The 13,284-nt window shown below is 38.2% G+C and overlaps 1 protein-coding gene across 1 annotated transcript in view; it reads right to left on the bottom strand.

The window, feature by feature from the left end:
• Positions 1-13,284, bottom strand: part of TRPM6 (transient receptor potential cation channel subfamily M member 6) — a gene marked incomplete at its 3' end in the record, with an annotated part of 100,241 nt that overhangs the window by 29,843 nt on the left and 57,114 nt on the right. The window contains 9 exon segments of the mRNA XM_084224722.1: positions 1,552-1,684; positions 2,821-3,020; positions 4,617-4,731; positions 6,154-6,328; positions 7,264-7,515; positions 9,548-9,676; positions 10,680-10,814; positions 11,437-11,583; positions 12,158-12,386. Of these exon segments, the coding sequence (XP_084080848.1) occupies positions 1,552-1,684; positions 2,821-3,020; positions 4,617-4,731; positions 6,154-6,328; positions 7,264-7,515; positions 9,548-9,676; positions 10,680-10,814; positions 11,437-11,583; positions 12,158-12,386 (1,515 nt within the window).

Raw genomic sequence — 13,284 nt, 5'->3', positions numbered from 1 at the left:
TTTTTAAAATGGTGACTTTCATTGCCATTAAAATCTCTATTTGACAAAACCCAGCCAAACTGCTGGTGGGTTTCTTAAGGAAACAGACATTTTGCTCAAGGAATATCTATTTTAAAAATGGCTGTTTTCCTCCTAATACCCATGCATTGTCATAGAACTACTAAAACATTGATGGCAGGTTACATTGGTATGGCTGCAAATGAAGTATATACTTCCTGTCAGCTAGACATCCTGCATTTTACATTTCTTGTGCAAGCATGAGAAGGATTAGGCTCACACAAGCTCTTTAATCCTGCATTTTTCAAATACTAGAGACTGCTGAGAAACGGGTCTTCCCAAGAACATATTTGGCCTCTGGAAGCAGATTCTATGCATCTTATGGCATTGGTTATCTTCAGGTAAAATTCAACTGCCCAAAAAACTAAAGCCTTATTTATTATCCTCAAATCCCCAGTGAAAAGTGCAGGAACTTCTTGGCCTGGAATTAAATTATTTTAACCAAATCAGTATCTTCATATTTCCTAAAGATATTCTCTGTTACTTTATCACTAAGACAATGATAAGTTAGCTGCAGGCAATATGCAGTAATAATTTCTTTCCTTTGTCACTGAGTAACTAAAATATGTAGTATTAAGGCATTGCTGTATAAAACCAAGGACCAGTCTTCCAGAACATTTTATTCATCTCAATTAATTTCTCGCATTGATGTCATGCAATGCTGTGAAGTGTGTTTCACTTGCACTCAGAAAAAAAATCCTTTCTGGACATATATTTATCCAGTAAAAGAGACCTTCTTGAAGTAATCAACTCTGCAGTTTCTGAACAAAACTACTTATTTAATTTCTGTTAGAGAGGATGCTTCTTTTGCTCCTGTGTTTAATTTTAACATGCAGAAAATAATGTTATGCTTTCTCTGGCAAAACAAATTTGTTAGATGAAATCATTGTTGGCATTCAGTAAGACTTTTTATAGTGCTCATTTTTTTTAACTGCTCCCATTAAATTTAATGGTAGATTTACCATTGATTTCAATAAAATGCCTAATTAGGCCAATACTAACTGTTTTAAAACCCAGTTGATATCTGTGTATCGACATTGTGTAAACCAATACTCTATATTGCAAATAATGCTACAATGGTTTGCAGGCTGTTCCTGAAAACAGCAATTATACCCAATCACAAGCAATACTCTCAGTGTCCCTACACTACTAAGCTTTTAAATAAAATTGCATATTGTATGCTGTTCTCTAGCTTGCTTTTGTAGTGGTACCTGATCTGCACAAGTGAAACTGAGCAGCACCTCACTGTACCCCTTTAACCATGTGCACACTGCACAGGTGATCTGGGGATGCAATTCTGTCAGCAAGGCTTCCCTGACAGACCTGACATACACCTCAAAGAGATGCAGATACAGAAACAGACACAGTTCCATCAAATTAACAAGGCCTATGCAAGTTCCGAGTGGCCACAACCAACTTCAAAAGCATGAACTCATTAAAGTCTTTTTATGTGACAAATTTATGCAAAGAATATAAATATGCATCAAAACACACCTTTCTGTGGTCAAACGGATCCTTTCACTACCACTGGAACTCAGGTTTTCGTTCTTTTCAAGAAAATATTCTTCTACACACTGTTCCTCAAAGTCATGGAGTTTCTTTAACTCCTCATCACTCAGGTAGAGCTCTGAATAAAGGAGGTAGGAATCAGTATAAAGCAAGTTAATAATTGCAATCATTTATAAGTACGCATGAGGAAAAGAAAGAAAAAATCCAGTAAAAAAACTTGTTTACACTCTCTCCCTTCATAAGAATGAATCAGGCCTAAGTGCATGAATTTGGGCTTGAGTATAAAGACTCAAATAGAGGAAAATATGGGATTTTGTCTGTCCTTACATAGGGAACAAAACCACACAGACAAAAATTCCAGTACACTCTTCTTTAAAGTGTCAAAAATGTGTATCTGAATGGCTTCTCCCAAAGATTAAATTTCTCACAGATTTTTCCCTGTATTTTGTTATACATGTTCCATTCACAAGACTTAGATATGAACATGTAAACCTTGCAAAAAATTACTCCATTTTGGCCCAGGCATTCATTTAGAGGTAGTTACCTACAACAAATACAGTCCATTCAGGTGCTCAGAGCTGCAAAGCTTTTTTTTTTGTTTTTCACCTGATTGGTTAATATGCTTATATCTATAAAACATTCAGATATCCTTAATAAAAGTTCATATGTAAAAAACATTAAGACCTTTCACCCCAAGATTACTGCGAGGAAAAAAGTATTCAAAAGTTTAAAACTCCATAATTTGGGCTGCTCATGGTGCTGTTCTTCTAGCACACCAAGACTTCTGAGAGAACTGCTCCATCACAAGGCAGTACAAAGAAATGCATATGGTGGAAAGCTGCTTCTCTAGCTCAAACTCCATATTTCCCAAGGTCCTCTTTTCTGTCCATTTTTATTTACCAGAGTTCTCACTGTACTTGCTGGAGAGGTGACTGTTCCAAGCAACAAGGCAGTGTTTGCTACAAGGATGTAGTACTCAGCTGCAACACACAGCTTAGCAGTGAAGACCCCTCTCACTCCAAGTGAGACTTCATCAACTTCCAGACACTTTTCTTCCCTATTTGACCTCTGTTTTTTCCTCCAAAATTTTACTCTGTGTCTTGGTATTGATTTTTCCACAGGGTGGGCCTGGGAACTCATTGTGAAAACCAGTTAATTATAACACCAAAACTAAAGTAAGAGAAAGCTATCAAGCGAAAGTGTATAGAAAAGATGGGAGTGACGATGAACTGTTTATTTTGTTTCCCAGCTTACTTAGTCCAACATCGCCTTCCTCTTGGTCCAGCTCATTTGGGGGCTGGTGGTGGAAGATGCACTTTATCAGAAGCCCAATGTGACTGAGGAGGATGAACGGTGGAGGCAGCCACGGCTTCTCACGGTAGGTCATGATGTAGCGATAACGATTGTACTTCCAGAGCTTGTTCGATATGGATTTCAAATCAAAATAAACATTACTGAGGAAAGAGCCACAGAGGAGAGGGAAAGGAGGGGAAAACACTCACGTGAGGAATACTCCCAATATAGAACAAGACACTTCTCTACAGATCTAATCTAACACTGGTCTCATTCCTCCAGTGAGGTAAATCAGCTTAGCAACTCATGTGCCTGCAGCTAGTGCACTTAGAATGAGATCTTCAAAGCTGCCTAACAGATCTGGAGATCCAATTCCCATGCACATTAACGGGAGCTAGGCAAAAGATGCCACTGACGTGGCTTTGAAATCCCAGTCATACTATTTAAATTTTAATACATACCCTAACTATAGAATTCAGCAATGTTTGCCTCTTTGGACTGGCTTAAAAGTAGGTGTCAGGCTAAGGGAAGGCTGTGACAAAATAGTTTGCAGCTATATGAGCCTTTCTTCTGCAGAGTACTCATTGGAGCTGCAAAATTAATAGATGTGACTGCACTGAATAATTTTCTGTATCTACTGTGATAGACTCAAGCACAGGAATGTTGTGGTTTCTAGCATTCCATTTCTAGTCATTTCAGATTCACTGTCATCTACACAGCCAGAATATAATCACAAAAACATCAACTTTCCTTCTGAGAACATAATTAAATGTACCTCTCATACCCACCCATTTCTGGTCCCATTTCTGGAACAATCAAATCACTACTCAGAAGATTAACCATATCATCAATACTAAAGGTTTAGTTCCAGAAATACTTCAGATAACAATTTCACGCATGTAAAATAATACATAATGTATAAAATAATAGCTTGATTCCTTGACACAATTTCAGGAAAGGGATTTCTTATTCGAAGTGGAAATAGAATGAGGGGTTTTTTTGCATAGGAATGAGGTCTTTTATTAATTTGAATTTTATTAACCTACACCTGACTTTTTCTTCCCCAGAAATACTAGAATTATAAGAAAAAATAAATAATTGCTTGGGTTAGGCTGCTCTTTACTAATATTTTACAGAACGTGCTCCACTACAAGGGGTTCCTGTTAAAACATAAAGGGTTAGAATTACTATGAAGACACTGATAAAGTGTCTATGAATTTCTATATAATTTCTATAAAGACCCTTTCTACTGTGGCAGCACACATTAAAAGGCAAATTGTTGGAAACACTACTGTTAGATTTCAGTCTAGAACATATGAGATAGCTTAAAGTAAGAATTTTCAAATTATTTGCTAAAGGAAAAGCATACTCCTACTTTATCCTCTTCACTTGTACACCTTTCACTTATCTGCCATCGGCCTGCCCGATGATGAATATCATATAGGCTCTTAGCACAACAAATATAACTTCTAGGAAGGGAAAATTACTTCAGAGATTAATTAATGCTGGGTTTTTTGCCAACTGCAATTGTCCGCTCTCGCAGAGTCACATTCTTTTTAAGTGGCAAAAGAGTTTTGCTGTCTTCTCACTATCCCTTTCCTTGCTCCATCTGGCTACCACTATTCTTTCCTTTATTTGAGTTACCCCCATGGCTGATGGGGTACAACCAACATGCCCTTGCTGACAAGAAAACTTTTCCAGAAGTGCAAGCGCAGCATACATTAGTTGCTTTTGCAGCAATATACCAACGTACTTACTTAAAGAATGCAATGAGCAAGTTGACCATGATGATGTACTGCACAAAGAGGTAAACAGCTTGCAGAAATGGTGTGAGAAAGGAGCCAGGAGGACAGTCTTCATTGGCTTCACAAACTGGAAATGAAAGACATACAAAACATGGGTAGCACAGAAACCAGAGCAGACCACAGCAATGGCCGGTGCTTCTCATTTGTCTCAGCAAGAAACAGAATAGTCCTCACTGATTTCACAGAGATTTCACATCACTAAATTTCCAACTTAAAGATCAACCTCTACCAAAAGGAAAACTGAGACCTCTTCGTGTACTACTACCACCTGTTCAGAAGGTGCAGGCACCTCTTCACACAAAGCAGTCCTTATGCCAGTCATTCCACTTTTTGCTAAAGGGAAATATGCAGCTGAAATGTGTTTGGGGGATGACTTCTACCCAAGTAAGCTGAAATCCAAATCTTTGATCCTTAAAACAAGAGCACCAAGACATAAAGCAACAAATAGTGAAAATTAGGGGATCCCTTCTGATGTTTTTATATAGCAAAAATAAATACTTCCCTATCTTTTTAATTTCTAATCAAATTTAAATCTTTTGAGGAAATTTTGAAACATACTTATAAAGAAGCAGCCCTAAATTCAGGACATATTCTGCAGGATAAAGAGTCACTAGAGAAATCATAGCTTTATTTGGGAAATGTCAAATTTGTAAAGGTTTAGAATTATTAAGTGATTAAATGGATTAAACTGGGAAACTTAACAGTGTGCTTTCATTAAAAGAATTTTGATTTATATAACCAAAATACATGTGACTGTTTCAGCAGTAATAATGGAGGCAACATGGTAGATTATTTTAATGAATTAGTTCTGCACTGAACTATGTAACTTAAGTATATATTTCTCTTTGCATAACTACTTTTCTATTTTAGGGACTGTTTTACTTATACCTTCAGTCAGTAGCATGAGAGTGCCTTGCATCTGTAATGCTTAAGTATCGCTGGAGTGCCTGGTTCCTCTCTCTTACTGAAACAAGGTCAAAGCCATAATCAAGATACACAATTTCTCCTATTTACATTGATTGGTTCTAGTTCTCCTATGTGCATATGGTTTATCTGTTTAAGAATGGTGCCAAGTAACTAATTTCTCCCTTTCTTTTCCTCCTTTATTCTTTCTTCCTTAGAGGCAGCTTTTCTCCAAGAGATCAGCAGCTTTACATTCACTTACTTGGAAATTTGTTTCACTGGCAGAACCCCTGACCAGGAAGTAGCTTAGTATTAGTTCCTATGTGCTATGTCCTGATATTTGCTGTATATTTAATTTGAAACACTAAATTTGAAGGGTTTAGAGTTTAAACCTGTTTATTTTTCACAAAGAAGCTCGTATTTTCAACTCCATTCATGCAGTATTACCCATTATGGACATACCTATACTGGAGTCAGAACTGTTTAAGGAAGAACAGAAACTAGTCAAAACTCAGAAGACGAAAGCAGACATGCTTCTGCAGGTATTTAATTTAAGCTGTTGAGCTATAGTCTCAAAATTACCTACCATCTATTTCTCCAGCATAGACCTCACCAAACATCATCCAGTAGGGCTGAAATACAATATCCCGTGCCAGTGTCCAAGAAGGAGGCTCCTCTGGTGAAAGAATCGCCTTTCGTGACACCCCAAAACTCAGCAGGACTATGGCCATCATGATCACAATATAGAACATGTTTCCTGTCTGGAAGACAAGTTTGAGTAAAAGAATTAGTTGTGTTAATTATTTGTAAAAGAGACATTCCTTTTAGGGAACAGTATCAATCACTGTTTTTACAAATCAGAATATAAAACCAGTGGTAATAATCTAATATGCTGTAGGAAATAAAAATATTTTGTTTCTATGACCTGGACTACGTGAGCATTTTATAGATGTTAAAATCATCCTAGACCAAAAAAGCCACAAGTCCTACTTGCTTCACATGTCCCTCTTATATCCTAAGCAAGATCTAAAAAATGCAGAGGTCTTACAATAGTGATTTTGCTCAGTTGTACTTCTTTCAAACTGAAAGCAAGGAACAGCAGTGAAAATTATTTTGCCTCCCAAACAATTGCCATGAAAGACAGAATATAAAAGCATTAAGAAGAGAGCTCTCAGTAAAGGAGGCAAACTACAGTAGGAATCTTCACATGTCCCCAGGAGTAGACAGGTGTTCAGCAACAGTTCTTACAGCAAAAGAGAAACAAGATTAACTTTGATTTCATAGAAATTTTGACAGATAAACGGGGATATAGTTGTTTGAATCAAGAAGTAAAACAATAATGATACTGTTTCCAAGAGTTAGGGGAATAACCTGTCACAGCGAGCCCCTCTCCAAGAGGCAATGACTTTTTTTCTTTCTCCTGTTATCAAGCTAGATTGGAAAACTAACTCAAATGCAACACTTCTCTAAGGAACAAAGTGAAAATGGCTTTTGTGAATAAATTCGTGTAATTAATAAATTAAAGTGTAATCTGGTTATGGTCAACCCACAAACAAAAAAATCATGGTATTTACAAGTAAAAGATGCGCTGTGAACCATTAGACCACTTGTCCTTTTTTGTCATTTCTGAGCTTTACATATTCCTGAAGGTAGATGCCTTAGCTACAGAAATACTGCTTCAAAGCACAGTACTTACCATTTTTCCAATCATTGTCAGGTATGGGCCAGCATGCTGATTCACAGCAAAAAGATCAAGGAGCCGAGTATACCAAAATATGATATCCAAGCAGTAAAGCAGCCTCCCTGCAGTTTGAACAGGGGGGTTGGACCACCGCAAACCAAAACCAATCATAAACAGGATGATGGCTACAGAATCAGTAAAATTCCAGTATTCATGAATCCACACCTTCACCTTTTGGCAGAATTTTCTGGGTTCTGAGATAAATACCTGGGTAGAATTGGGAGAAAAACACCATAAAATGCCATTAAAATCACATATACATTATTTAACCTTTTCTGTCTGCATTATTTCATGAAATTTGGGAATGTATCATATTCCCCCCCTTATTTTTTTTTTCTTTTGTCTTGTACCCATTTACTGCACAATGCCTTTCACCATCAACTGAGGTTTTTACTTAATCTACTGTGTCATATTGCTCAAGTATGCCACATCAAATGGGATAGCACTTGCTGAAGAAAAATGGATCCTGAACCTGAATCCATTCACTAAAGAGCACATAGCTCAGGGAAAGAGAGCAGCCAGTAAAGAATTGTTATGCAGACATATTATTAGAAATTAACAAGCATTTTCTAGAGGGATGGTCATGACCTGCAACAGCCTTTTCATTAACCCCTAAGTCATGGAAAGTACCAGCCTAACCTTGCCTCTGGGAAAATAACTAATGTCCTTTATTTCAGACCAAAAATATAAAGATCCTTGTATTCTGCCAAGGACAGGTTAAAAAAAGAAGTACTGGCAACTAGCAAGGTAAAGAATGAAATGTTCACTCCTTGAACTGTAAGGTGCCCCAAAGGGATTTTAAGCTTCACTGAGCAAGCACGTGAAGTGGAATCCTTGGGAGGAGGCAAATAAAACGTTTGCACATTGCCACAAGTGAGGCCAATTATGCAGTGCTATGTGAGATCACACTGATAAGTACCAAGCAAAGGAGAGATTTTGAAATGTTATGCCTGATCCTGCAAGAATTTATGCATATGAACACATTAACATAGACAAGTGATCTAGACTAACTCACATGAGTAACTAGTTGCAGGGCCTAAGGCTTCAGCAATTATTTGATACAATCTAGAGAAAGAGAAGTTTGCAGTTATACATAACAAGGGCCTCAGCAGCTAAGCAGCTGCACAGCTAAAACAGAGTGTCCTAAAAAGTCTTTGCCAACAGACCAGAACTAGAACATGGACAAAGAAAATCAAGTAAAGACATCAATTTCAAAGTGTCCAACCAATGACACTGGGAAGAAGAGCTGTTCTTTCTGCTGTGCCAGCATCAAGATGGTGCAAGAGCACAACAGTGATTTCAAAAGTGCTTGCTATTTCACATTTAACAATTTGCTCAGTTAGGAAATCCTGGTGTAGATTTTTTCAGTCCTATCTCATGCTGGCATAGAACTTGCAAGTCCATCCAAGCTTTGGTATATTTCCAGTATTTTTACTGTCCCCTGGAATCCTTCACTTCTCTCATACTGATTTCACAGTCTTCTGAGAGATCTGTATTTGCAGTATCCTTTGCTCAGAACTGTGGCTGGCTTTTTGTGGCTAGCTTTACTCCTCTGAAAGTACAGCATTTCAAAAGTCATACAAAAGACTATTCACACTGCTGTTATTTACTATATGCTGATTCTGCAGTGAAGGCATGTCAGAGCAGATACAATAATTGAGGAAATACATAGCTGCATTTGTCCCTGGACTCAGGTTTGGAGCTCAAGTTGCATTCAGAAGCTTGGGTCTAACCAACTACAAATAATTGCAATAATTTTGATTGGAATTTTTTTTTTTTTTTTTTGTGATCAATAAATCCAGAATGAAAAGTTGATTGGTTTTTTTCCAAGTGCAATTATGGAAGGCTGGCTAGACTTGAGGGAGAGCCATAGGTTGTTCTATGCAAAACATCTATTAATTCATAACAAGTTCTCACTTAGATTAAAGACAAATTTTATTATGAGAAATCCAATGGTCAGCTCAAGAAAATTAAGGACCAGGTGCCTACATCAAGGTTCTAAATCTCAATTCAGCAGTCACCTACACATTACCAACCAGCTCTACATAGAAAAGTAGAGAATCAAGGCCAAAATTTAAGATGCATTTTGACGGCCCAAGAACTGGTCTTTTAATAAAAGACTTCCAATAAATAAATTCTCTGTATAATTCTCCATAAAAATAAAGCAGGATTTAGCATTCTTCAGAGAGGTATTCCCTGGTTTATAAGAAAGATGAGAAGCATGAGTAAAAAAACTTACCTCCCTGACTTTCTCAATAGCAGTAGTGAAAATATAAATGATAACAAGCCACTCTTGCACACTTGGTCTTGGCTCCATCTTCACCAACACAGTGTAAGTAAAGAGCATGAGGAATGCCAAGTACGACATCTGCAAAACACATGGTGTATAATCCATACACACAAAAAACCTCAAACAAATTTCTGCAAATAAAACAGCTGACTGGCTTCCCTATAGGTACTCAAACTACTGGGACACTGCCACATTTTTGAGCCCAGAATCTTCATATCAGTTCTCAAAAATTTTGTTTTGTTTTGCTTTGGTTTTATGGGAATGTCCCTAAACATCACTGGAAATTGGCACTTTAATGCTGAAAAAATAGGTAAGAGCAGAAGGTAAACAATTGCAGCATATGCTCCTCCCCATAAAAGAGACAGATTTTTTTATCTTGGATGTTGGACTAGATGGTCTCCAGAGGTCCCTTCCAACAATAATTATTCTGTGATTTTATTCTGTGATCTGTACACCATTCCTTGAATGCAAGGGCAGTCTTATACTTTTATCCTAGCCTTCTCTAGGGACGAGCAACAATTCTCAAAGTTAAATAAGCCACAGCTGGTTAATCTGTGCCTTCCAAAATGCAGGGAAAATATTAGGTGGAAAACACATATGATCACAGCCTGATCTTAAACATCCTGAGCTCTACTGACACAGGTTTACTAAAACTGATTTAATAAATGCACATTTCCTATAGCAAATGATCTCCTAGAGATAAATATTCACTTTTCCAGAGACAGTTCTTAAAGAAAGGAACATGAATATCAGTGAAGTATTAAAGGTACAGAAGGCCAGCTTGAAATCCATGTCAGCCTTTGCAACTGACCACTGTAAAAGGCTGTGTTGAAGTTTTTCTTTAGTTCCTTATAATTGTTTTTCTGGGTTTTTGAGTTTGGGCGTTTTTTTAGTTCAGTTGTGTGATTTTAGCAGACAATCTTTACACTTAACTGTCAGAGAAACATTCAAATGACTTCCCATCTACACCCACCCCTAAGTGACTGCGAATCCATGCTAGAAAAAGTAAAAGCAGGATTAAGTGGCATGTGAAGGATCAAAGGAGGGGTTTATCAATCCAAGTTCTAGAATATTGACTAACCGTGTGAAACCAGAACTTGACAATTGGTGCATTGTAGAACTCATAGATTTTTCTAGTTCCAGGCAGGCTTCCTTGTCCCCCATCTCCTTGGCTTTCATCAGACTTCTGAACAGCCTTTTCTACATCATAACCCTTCTTTAAAAGAAAACAGCATTTTTAAAGTAAAAAACCAATGGTCTATAATTGCAAAGGTAGTGTTGTTTCAGAGGGAAGACAGACACAGATGCCTAAACTTAGTTCTGAATACACCAATCCTTATGGAGCTTGGTTTGTCTGGTTACAAATATCTCTTTTGCAATAATCAGCATGCACTCTGTGAAAGATGCTCTATATGGCAAAGCTACACTGTCTGTATGTTTAGTACAGCATTTTGTATGAGAGTATTTAAGGAAAATCAGTAGCCTGAACTTTTGCTAGAGACTAATAGATAAAATAGAAAGCATAACATTAAGCAGAACATGTGTGAGCACTTTTCCTAGCCGCCTCAGGTAGGGCTGCTCCCTTCCTGCACTAGCAATACACGTGAGGTTGGGAAGGACTTTCTCATTACGGTCAGCAGAGAAGTGATGTCCAGGACAGAAGGACTAACTTGTACCACGTTCACTTAAGCCCATATGCAAACTAGGGACCTAATCCATACTTCTGGAGAGAACTGGCCTCCAGCCATCTCATTCCACTTGATGAGCATTTTCTCACTCCTCAAAACTGCACCGTGGCAAACAGACAGACTCTGGCACACAAATCCTCACAGACTAACCAAAGCATCCTTAGAGCTCACTGTGCATTGTTCCCCGTGATACCATAACTGGTGGAAGTCTTGAGACTGAGGCACATGAGACATTTCTGCCTTGCTTTTAAACTCCAGCATCAGGATGGTGGGAGGCAGGAGAATACTCATGATGACCTAAAAGAGAGACACCAAATTAATTAAGCAGTGATAGCATAAACCTAAGGCCAGAGTCAGACATGGCTGGTGCCAACACAAACCCAGTGCAATTCCAATGGATGGGGAGGGAGTCACTGGTGCTGGGCATCTGTACCACAGAGTCTGACAGCCTCTGAAGATTTGTGCTGCTCTTGCCTGATTTGAAGAGTGTCATTGTATCTGGGGATGCTTTCAATACAGCTCCCTGTGTCTGGAAAGCATCCTTCCCACCAGCAGCTCTGCCAGGGAACAGGCAATATGGGGAAGCAAGAGCAGGTGACGAAGTTCTGAAAAGTGCTGAGAGAGAGGGAAGAGCAACAAAAAAATCCTTCATCCTAATGTCATCCCACACATCCTTTTGCAAAGGAATAAAACAGAAGCAAGTGCTGTTTTCCCTCCCTCCCTTGCTTTTGTTTCCCAGATGTTCACATTCCAACATATGCTTAAACAGAGCTGTCTGAAGCTGCTTTAGCCACATCCATAACCAAAAAAAACCATAAATTTAGCATCTAAAGAGCACCTAAATGGTCAGAAAAAACCAGACTGATGCTACCTTAAACCAGGAGTTCTTCCGCATCTTCAGGCGTCCCATCCACATGTCGGTCAGCAGCATCTGTGTGCACGTGTGGGACACAAAAGGCCGCAGCCCCACAGACACAGCCAGCTTCAAGCACGTTGAGTTGCTCCAGTTTTTCAGTTCATAGGTCAGCAACTTCATGGCCATCTGCTCATTTTGCTTGAATGCTTTGTCCAGCACATCTAAGGCAAGCTGCCCAAATTCTCTGAAGAAGAAAGGAATTAACAGTCAGTATAACAGGGATCAGTCCAAACTCAGAGTTACTGCTGCAAAGAGGTTGCTGTGAATACTCTGGTAGCTCAAGTTCAGCTATCAATCTCAGTAAGCATGCCTTCTCCCATTTTTCTCATTGCTTTATCAATATACCTAGTGAAAAACAATTTGGGAAATAAACCTAACTGTTTAGTCCTAATCACAATATTTAGGACCATCCCGTTTTGTCATTTTTTTATTTGTTTTCTTCTCAATCTCACTCAGTGATCAAAATGGACCCTACAAAGTTCTCTGTATTTGCTTCAAACGACAGATTCATACCACCGTGGGCAAACATTGCAGCCAGTTGCAAAAGTCTCTTCTTTTTGGACTGACTTTAAAACACCTCTGCAGAGAAGGCTCTTAAAGGAAGGTACATACCCTCCTTCAAATTAAGATTTGGAGCTACGTACAAAAGAACAAAGTACATTTTCTTGCACCTGAATCTTAAGCATGAAATCTGCAAAGCAGAAAACACATTTCTAACTAGAAAAACTACCAGAAAATACTAAAAGGAAATTACAAACTCAAAGAAAATTCTTGGTCTACTTCCTTTTTCATTCAATCAGTTATTTCACTTTCTACTTAGTCTTACACAGGGCAGGATTAAAGCACTGATTTTGGTTTGCTCATTACTACTTGTTATAGATTTGAACAGTCCAGACCTATGTGCCTGGATGGCACAATCTTGTCATATGGCTATTTAACAAATTGAACAGGAAGAGAAGCTGCAAGGGAAATTTCAGCCTTTCACCCGACCATTTAGCAGATAATGAGTTATACATTACTCACCTTTATTTTCAAATATGCAACAGTTTTCCTTTAACTCTCCACCACACTACACACCTGTA

Source organism: Fringilla coelebs (assembly GCF_963513975.1).
Source record: "Fringilla coelebs genome assembly, chromosome: Z".
NCBI classification, from domain to species: domain Eukaryota; kingdom Metazoa; phylum Chordata; class Aves; order Passeriformes; family Fringillidae; genus Fringilla; species Fringilla coelebs.
The sequence above is the reverse complement of the archived record's forward strand: the minus strand, read 5'-3'. Positions and strand labels throughout refer to the sequence as shown.